The 9,943-nt window shown below is 29.0% G+C and overlaps 2 protein-coding genes across 2 annotated transcripts in view; both read right to left on the bottom strand.

The window, feature by feature from the left end:
* LOC108746062 (facilitated trehalose transporter Tret1-like) overlaps positions 1 to 2,419 on the bottom strand; it is a 3,742-nt gene extending 1,323 nt beyond the window's left edge. The window contains exons 1-3 of the mRNA XM_018482586.1: positions 2,389 to 2,419; positions 1,613 to 1,884; positions 245 to 669 (exon numbers count right to left, since the gene is read on the bottom strand). Of these exons, the coding sequence (XP_018338088.1) occupies positions 245 to 669; positions 1,613 to 1,884; positions 2,389 to 2,419 (728 nt within the window). The remainder of the gene's footprint in view (positions 1 to 244; positions 670 to 1,612; positions 1,885 to 2,388) is intronic.
* A 1,809-nt stretch (positions 2,420 to 4,228) lies between these two features.
* LOC108746064 (facilitated trehalose transporter Tret1-like) lies at positions 4,229 to 9,309 on the bottom strand. The gene is made up of 4 exons (XM_018482587.1): positions 9,246 to 9,309; positions 8,704 to 8,975; positions 7,471 to 7,895; positions 4,229 to 5,142 (listed from the first exon to the last, which is right to left on the bottom strand). Exons 1-4 carry the CDS (start codon positions 9,274 to 9,276, stop codon positions 4,518 to 4,520), a joined length of 1,353 nt encoding a protein of 450 aa, XP_018338089.1. The 5' UTR covers positions 9,277 to 9,309; the 3' UTR covers positions 4,229 to 4,517.
* Positions 9,310 to 9,943: the final 634 nt, after the last annotated feature.

Here is a 9,943-nt window from a genome sequence, read left to right on the forward strand (position 1 = left end):
CACACACACACACAAAAGAAATTATTAAAAAAAGAACTTTTTAATGTTCTCCAACGATTACAATACAATTATTTTATACAAACATAAAAAATGATTTATATATAATACTTATTTGTAAATCTTTTTAAATCCAATATCTAATTTTTCGTGGTAACAGGAAATCTTTGAAAGTTTTAGTAATTCATGAATTAAAATTTTATTAATTTATTTTGATAAAACAACAAACTGAAATTTGACTTCTTACCTGCGATTTCCTCGTATAAATAGGAGTTCACGGATACCAGCTTTATTAGCCAAATCGTCTTTTACAAATTGCTCAATACTGTCTGCCTCCTTGTAAACATCCTCTTTACCTCTCAATTGAATAAGAGAGTTTATGGCTTTTTGCTTGGTGTTGCAACGCATCAAGTGATATGGGGATTCCGGTAACCAGATAAAAGTAACCAGAAACAGGCATGGTCCCGCCAAAGAGACGAGAGCGAGATTTCTCACTGAAAGAAATGGACCTATCGTGAACTCGATCAAAATACCGAGTTTCCCAGCGACTGCCAGTATAGATCCCAAATTGCCGCGAATGTCAGCCGGCGAAATCTCGCTCATATACATCGACGTGGACATAGAAGTAATGCCCAGAGCTAGTCCGGATATAAACCTCGATATGTATAGCTCCTGTGAAACAGAGAAATAACAGAAAAATAAAGAGATTGAACAGACAAAATCGATCATTTACTTCGACTTTATCTTCCGGATTCAAGAAGATATCACGATCTCTTTTTTTAATAGAGTAATATTACACAGAAACTTATCATGTATATTTGTTTATATATAAGATTTGTAAGCATATATCTTTTTATACATATTTATTTATAAGCTTTGCTTATATATTTATTTGCTTTTAAACAGTTTCCAAAGTCCATAATATCGCTTTTTTGTAGATTTAATTAAGAAATTAAAATAGATATATAATAAATACTCATATTATCTAAATATTGTCCAAATGAGAAATATAGTAAGTTTTTTTTTTAAATAGCATTTAGAGTTTGCGTAATTATATATATTTTAAATATACTTATTTTCTAATATCAATTGATTCTCTAGAAATTTTCCAGTGGAATCAAACGCTGTAATCATTTGTAAAGTGCAAGCCAATTATTATTATAATTGTGAAAATAATTTTCAAATAATTTTCACGTTAGAATTACAATATATGTATGTGTGAAACTTAACTGAAAATCGCGAGATATTTAAAGAGGTTTAAGAAATGTAAATAATATTGTTAAAAAATTATAGAGTGTACCTAAATGTACCTTTAAAATGTTCTCTCAAATTTCTAGAAGTTTTTTGAAAAAATTGAGAAAACTTTTCTTGAAACAGGAGAATCACATGGTTATAAATATTCCCAGAAATGAGTGATTAACCAATCCCGAATCAACGCTGATTCAACGTTGATCGACATCAATCGATCAATCCTTTCTAATTGAATTCTGATCCAATATAAAACTGAAATCTCACGAATATTTTAAATTTTAACTTTCAATGTTTTTGTACAGCCAACATATCATTTTGTAAAAAGTATTTGGATATACTTAATGAATATTGCATATTAAATTACCCATGATGATGTTGCGAAGACTATTAACAACCAGGCGATTATTGACGGCACAACCGTAAATAACATGCTGTTCTTCCTTCCGATGATATTCACAATCAATGCAGAAATAACGCTACCTGCCGCAGCACCAATACTAAGTAAAGCTGTCACCCAAGAGGCTTCTTCTAAGTTTAAACGTACAGGATATTCAGCATCACCACCATGTAGCAATAAAGGCAAAGATGGCGATGCCCAACCGAGAAATAAGGCCACTGACAGCATACCTAAATTTCCTATTAAAATAATAGGGTTTAAACAAGCTTTAATATATATCATATGTTTTATTAATTAGGCAAAAGAAGACAATTTTTTACAAAGAATCTCAAGCACCCTGATGAAAATAAAAATCAGAGCGTAAGTCGAATGTAATGGGAGAGTAACAGAAGCGTAAATAAAACTTCTAGAAGAAAAAAAATTCACAATTAAAATGTAAAAGAAGCGTAAATGCTTTTTTTACGTTTCATTGTTCCAATTTTCGTCTCCTAGAAGTTTCATTTACGCTTCTGTTACTCTCCCATTATATTCAATTACGCTCCTTTTTATTTTCATTAATAAACATTAATCAATTAGCAAACAAATTGAATAGGAATATTTAAACGTATTAAATAAAAATAATTTAAATAAATTTCAATTATGAAAAAACGCTTAATTTATTTTACATAATAATAATTACATAAACATTCAGTAATTCTGTCGAGATGTCTTTCTATTCTGTAATTATCCCAATATATACATACCTGCTACAGCAGCGAGATATAATTTCTTCATGTTTTCACTACAATCATCTACCATCATGTACAAATAATAAATGAATGAATTTGTAACGATGAATACAATATTCTTATCCAAGTGATGCAGATAATATAATATCAATTTCATCTAAAGCATTTCAAGAGGTAGATATAAAATTGTAATCGTCAGACGATACGTAAAAAGGGGAATATTAATGTCCTAAAATTTTTTAAACGTCTTATAAAGTAATCAGAAAAACACTTTATAATATCTATTTAAAAAAGATATTTTTTAAACATGTATCTTGTCTGAAAATTTGGAAAATTTTTACATGATTTTAATCATCAAATATCGTGTTATGTATAATTCGAATTTATACCTTAAATATCTTATATGTTATGTACGTAGTTTTTATTGCAAAATATTAATAAAAGCACCTGTATCTGTACTGACAAAAGCATTATGCAAAATGTTTAAAAAAGATAATACCAAACTTTAGGAATACGCGCGTAGTAATGGTGAAAACAAACAAAAAAGTCTTAATAAGCAGAAAACCACCCGAGAAAAAATGTTATATAATGGACATATTATATATATAATTATATAAAATATGTCAATTTTATATATAATTTTATATAATTATAAATAATTACATATAAGACATTTTTCCCGAGCATTTATTTCCGAGTAGCAAAAAATAAATTTCATTACAGCAGATATTCAATGTGCTTCCTTCCGTTCATTTAAATACACAATTCAGCACATCTTTTCATTGAAGCTTGAACACGTTCAAACAGGTACGTTTCTCGTATTTGTTGACAACAGCATGCAATTTATGTGTCGAACCAGACACTGTCAACGATAACGTGGACGTTCGTGGATGAATTAACATTGACGATATGGAGAATTAAAAACTGTTATCAATAAGTAACGAGCTTAGGAGCTTATGAAGGACGAGTGTACGAATGTGCGATCGCATGTAAACGTTTATATATTCGAAACGGACGGATTATTCATTATATAAGTAGAAAATTATTTATAATCTGGAAATAAATAATTCTGCTTTTATTATTCTATTAAGACTTTTCAGTTTATTTTCACGTATTTCTAAAATTTGGTTACACTTTTTTTTTTACATCCTGTATAATATTACTGTTTTGGCTTCTTTTTTATCATATCTCGTCAGAATATTTCATATATCTGTCATAAAAGATTATTGATATAATAGATAAAAAAGATAAATAAATAAACACACACACACACACACACGCACACACGCACACACACACACACACACACACACAGAGGAACAAAATACCAATAAAAATAGCATAATTAAATTGTAAAATATTTTTAAGAAATTATTTATTACAATTATAATAAGCTCACATTTATTTTTTAGCGTGAATTATATTTTAATTATAATATTCCATATTTATTTATATTAATATTAGCGCAATTTTAATATTAATAGATATTGATAATAAATAGACCTTTCTTTTCTCTTTTATCAATATATTACATAATTAATTATTATTTCAATATTATATAACATTAATTATATCTCTACAAACACTTCACAGATGATATTGATTTCAATAAATATATAAACTCTCGATATGGTATTATAAAATCTGTTCGATTTATCAATGTCATGACGAATCTTAATTATAACATCAACAACATATTATGTATATGTATATGTATAAATTATCAGCTTATTCTCATAGAATTAGCTATCATTAACTATAAAAAAAAATTATTGTAAACGTATTTACTCATTCATGTAACTATTGTATATATATATGTGTGTGTGTGTGTGTGTGTGTGTGTGTGTGTGTGTGTATTTATGTTTATGTTTCAATAATGTTCGTCAGATCTAATTCCGTTAGTTTTTTTTTATAGGGTTACACAAAAATGAGATTTCTTAAATTGATTCTACAGCACCAAATTTTCTGTTTTACATCTTTGGTACACTATAAAAACTATCCATTACTAAGCCTCTATTATATTTGATCTCGAAAGGTTTTTCAATCTTGTTTTCGTCGATAAAACGCGAACATTTTGTAAATTAATATTCTTCAAATATTCATCAAGAGAAGATCCATATGTGTACTTCATTCTCAAATTCTTTTCATTTCGACGGATTGTGCAGTTTTCTCTGTATCTGTTCCAACGTCTTGCCTTTAGTTTCAGGTACGTAGAAAAACGTAAATATAGCAGCGGCAAAACAGCACGCGGTAAATATCCAGAACGGCGTGTGCACACCGGCACCTTCACTTATGATCAGATATAAGTTCGTCACGACAAACGCTACGATTGTTAACGTCATCATGCCCATCGTATTTCCGAGGGCCTTCACGTTCATGGAAAACAATTCACCGGCCATGGTGAACGGTAACGCTGATAAACCGATGCTATACATGACTATGAATAGGATCACACCTATAGCGGGTAACCACGTTATATTGCTGATATCCACATGATTGTATTGAAGATGAAAATATGTTGCGACTATGGCAGTGGAGCACGCCGTACCGATAGCGGAGATCGTCAACAATAACTTTCTGCCGCTGTAATCAGTGATGATCATGCAGACAATCGTGCAGACTAGCTGCACGGCGCCCAGTATCATAGTCAAGTATTTACCTTCCAGATTACTGTCCATCTTATCGAAAATTATTTGAGAATACTGTATCAGGACTTGAGAGCCACTCAACTGTTGAAATATGACCAGACACACCAATGTTGTTAGGGCTCTGCAAAATTATTCAATCGAATTTATCAGTTAAATCGATCGTTAATTCTGTATAATAAAATGATAGTTTTAACTTTATTAAAAGTTATTATAACTCCGAGTTTCTTAAAGATTATTAATACTAAAATTTCTTAAACGAATATTTATCTAATATTTTACTAATATAATCTAATATTTATTTGTAATGCCACGATAAGAAAACCGAAAGTTTCGTATTAGTTCGCGAATATAACCGCAAACATTTTGCTGGAAGATTGGCAGCAAATTTAATTAGACTCCCACTGCAGATCTGTAGCAATCTGTGTCCGCATTAAGTTCAGAATCTATCGACAGAGTCTGTTGACATGTTATATACCAGTAGATTGATGGCAGAAAGCAAACAGGATCTGCGTAGATAATAACGGCAGTAGAAACCGAGCAAGAACTGCAAATCCTGCTCATTTCTGCCGCAAATCCGCTGGCATCCCTACTGAAAAAAATCATGTCACAACGTTACACGATAAAATCTTGTAATTAAAACATGTAAATCACGTAACGGATTGTGTTTCAAACAAGTACATGATTTTTTTAAACGTAATTTGAAAAATCACATGAGAAAAATCATATTAGAAATAATTTTGTCCATCATGTGATTTTATAGTTATCAAATTTTAAAGAATTGAATGATAGAAGAAAAAAGAACATATCATGTGATTCTTCAAAATACGTAATTTTAACATCACGTATTGATTTGGAACAATCCGTTATGTGAGTTACATGTTTTAATTACATAATTTCATCATGCAACTGTCTAACTAATTTTTTTCAATAGGGATATATAACATTGCAAAGTATTAATTGTCATATCCCTATTAAAAAAAAGCTCAAAAAAAACAATAGGAAATAATTCAGTTATTTTTACTCACAGTTACTTATGAATCGGAAATTAACAAAAGAACATCGTTTTCTTTGTTACCGTTTTCTTTCATAATTATCCTATTTGTTACATTATCGTTTCTTATCATTTCTTTTCATAGCTCAGAATCGTAGTTGCACAACGAAATCATAAATCCACAAGTAATTTTTCATCGTTTCTTTTCATAACTACTTTACATGTTATATTAATATTTTTCTTCATAAATAAATAATTATGAATATACGGAAATTTATTGAGTTTTGTTGTTAATATTTCAGATGCCATTATACATATTAACACATTTTTATACATATAACTTCCAGGAATTATTCTGAATTAATTTTTGTTGCAGAATTAGAAACTCAAAATACATCTCTTATTTACTGATATTATATAGATTCCTATCGTTTTCTATCAGTTATATTTAACGGGGATTTCCGGCAATTTGCCGAGATTGTCAGATATATTACATTTTCCAGACTCAATCATCTGTATGACGTTTGATATTTTACTGTCATCTTCAAATTTAATTTGAGAAATTATGAATCGCATTCAAGAAATTATGAAGAATCTCATAACGCTATATTTTTTATCCTATTTTATCCTATATGATATGTTCTACTTATGAGAAATAAAACTCCGATTCATTTGATGATAAGGCCGCGTAATAGTCGTGTACTATTTCCCGTTGTTTAACTTTACGATAAGATGTATTTTGAATTACGTAACATTTATGTGCGCTATAAAATAAAAATAATTTTTAATCGTAATAATGTGATGGAAAAACATCGCAACGTTTATTATTGCGATTGTATGATCGATTATAAAATGGTTTCTGTTAATTTTATAAGATAAATTTTGAATCATCTGTCGTTAATAAATTATTAACAATTATAGATTTTCTTTCAAAATTGTAAATAGTAATAAGTTTGTAAAAGAATATAAAGTAAGATTTCTATCTTCCAAATTAAATCTGTTTTCAGATAATGATAAAAAACGATAATACTTCTTTTGGAACATAAAAAGTGAAACAATATAGATAAATGATAAGATTTTTGATAGATATTATATAGATTCCTATCGTTTTCTATCAGTTATATTTAACGGGGATTTCCGGCAATTTGCCGAGATCGTCAGATATATTACATTTTCCAGATTCAATCATCTGTATGACGTTTGATATTTTACTGTCAACAGAAATTGATAACATATACTGCTCAAAATTCATCTCTACAAGTTTTGGCTAGGATTATTGATACATTAGGTCTGTTTCCTGCACTAGACTGCACTAGAACTCTCTTTCTTGCTTTCGCCAAATATCAAACATATTCCTCTCTCTTTAAATTCCAAAAGTTACTACTAGTATATTCGTACATTATAATTCAGCCACAAAAAACATATCTAATAATGACAGATCGAAATATGACGTCTTACCTGCGATTTCCCCGTATAAATAGGAGTTCACGAAGACCAGCTTTGTTAGCCAAATCGGCTTTTACAGATTGCTCAATGGAATCTGCCTCCTTATAAACATCTTTTTTGCCTCTCAATTGAACGAGAGAGTTTATAGCTTTCTCCTTGGCGTCGCAGCGTATCAAATAATACGGAGATTCTGGTAACCAGATAAAAGTGACCACGAACAGACAAGGTGCCGCTAAAGAGATAAGAGCGAGATTTCTCACCGAAAGAAACGGACCTATTGTGTACTCGATCAAAACACCAAGTTTCATAGAGACTATCAGCATGGATCCCAAATAACCGCGAATTTTTGCCGGCGAAATCTCGCCCAAATACATCGGCGTGATTGAAGTATGCATGCCCATAGCCAGTCCGGATAAAAACCTCGATATGAATAGATCCTGCGAAGCAAATATCTAATTTACACAATGCAAGCTATTACACTGAGAAAAAAATATATATCCTAAATTTCAATAAACATTTATTTGAATAGTACTAACTAAATATTTATTAAACATAAAAATATATTTCTTTGGTACAAAAAAACTTAATTAATTAAAAATTAATTTGATTCAATAATCACCTTTTTTATTAATTAAATATTTATTTATTGTAAGTAAATGTTTAGTCGGCAGTATTCAAATAAATATTTATTTTTATTTGGGCTATTTTTTTCTCAGTGTAACTTATAAGCCTCTATAGCTGCCCTCTGAACTCATAAATGTAAATCGTCATAAATGTAGCAACATTTTTTTATTTTAATGTAATCAAATCTATAAATCCCGGTATATAAGTTTATTAAAAGAAGACTTTGTTAAAAAAAAAACATTTTTTATTAATTAAAGATCGAGATTTTAGATTTGATTTTATATTACAACGAGATAAAGTCGCAAAAGAGTCTGAAATTTAAACTGAAAGTCGCAAAATATTCGAAGAGGTCCAAGAAAAATAGATTATGCTGTCAAAAGCTAGAGTTATATATAATTTAAATGTACTTTTAAAATGTGCATATTTCTATAAAGTACTTCAAGAAATTGAAAAAACTTAGAAGAACTTTGTTTGAAAGATAAGAAGAATTAGGATTAATGAACTATTTACAATTTAATGTAGAATTGATAGCTCACGAATATTTTAAATTTTAACTTTTAATACTTTTATATATTTTCTAAAAAATACTCGGATGTTATACTCAATATATATAGCTATTACCGGCGATGATGTTGCGAAGACTATCAGCAACCAGCCAATTACCGAAGGCACAGCTGAAAATAGCATGGTATTCTTTCTGCCGATGATATTCACTGTTAATGCAGAAATAATGCAACCCGGGACGGCACCAAGAGTAAGTAAAGATGCCACCCAAGAGATTTCTTCCAAGTTTAAACGCACAGGATATCCAGCATCATCACCATTCATCAGTAAAGACATGGATGGTGATGCCCATCCCATATTTAAACCCACTGACAATGAACCTAGATTTCCTATCAAAATAAAAGATTTTTGAAGAATTAAGTTTTAATACATCATAAATTTTATTAATTATATAGAAGAGGACAAATTTTATTTATAAAGATTCTTTATAGATTTTTTACTTGAAAAATTATTCTTTATTCGTTAATTTCACTCGCAAAATTCTTTTAATTCTAAGAAGTTTATTTCTACAGAAATATTTTAATTTAAAGTTGGCATAATAAAATATTAAAAAATCCGTTTCTAATAAAATTTTACTCAATTTTATCCCAATGGCATACCTGCTATAGCAGCGAGATATACTTTCTTCATGTTTTTGCTACCACTGTGTATCGCGTTCAAATATCAAATGATTGAGTTATAACGATGGATAAAATTCTTACTTAGATGTAGATAATATCTTATCAGCTTTATCTAAAGCGTCTCAAGAAATTAATATCACAGTTGCCATTAGTAAACGAAATAATAAACTACATGAATATTAATGTCCTAATATTTATTAAATTTTATAAAATTGTCAGGAAAATTATTTTATTATATCTTTAGCTGATATTCATTAATATGGCTCTTTGGTCGAAATTTATAGGCCGGTATTTATAGTCAATTCTTATATTTAAGACTGTCTTAAATACAATCTTAAAATGTTACGAACTAATCAAAAAGCTGTATTAACATCTTAAGATATTACATATGACAGTCTGGAAATAAAAACGGTTTACAAACGTCTTAAAATTTTAATATGGCTTTGTGATTAATTTATGATATCTTAAGACCGTACTTAAGATAATTTTAAATATAAAAACCGCACCGACACAATGAGAATACCTGTGATTACAGATGTAAGTTTATAACATCTTAAGACTGCACTTAAGATAGTTTTAAATATAAAACCAACAGTGTTGGTTTTATATTTAATATTGATCATTATATTTTGATAAAATATGAAAGACCATATGTATTATTAATATATATATATATA

Source organism: Trachymyrmex septentrionalis, unplaced genomic scaffold (genome assembly GCF_001594115.1).
Source record: "Trachymyrmex septentrionalis isolate Tsep2-gDNA-1 unplaced genomic scaffold, Tsep1.0 scaffold16, whole genome shotgun sequence".
In the NCBI taxonomy this organism is placed as follows: domain Eukaryota; kingdom Metazoa; phylum Arthropoda; class Insecta; order Hymenoptera; family Formicidae; genus Trachymyrmex; species Trachymyrmex septentrionalis.

Excerpts from the sequence above, each read along its gene's own strand:
- LOC108746064 (XM_018482587.1), bottom strand. The coding sequence starts at position 9,276 with ATGAAGAAAGTATATCTCGCTGCTATAGCAG. Across the intron at positions 8,976-9,245 it reads ATATCTCGCTGCTATAGCAG|GAAATCTAGGTTCATTGTCA; the intron begins GTATGCCATTGG and ends TTATTTTGATAG. Across the intron at positions 5,143-7,470 it reads TTTATACGGGGAAATCGCAG|AGCCCTAACAACATTGGTGT; the intron begins GTAAGACGTCAT and ends ATAATTTTGCAG.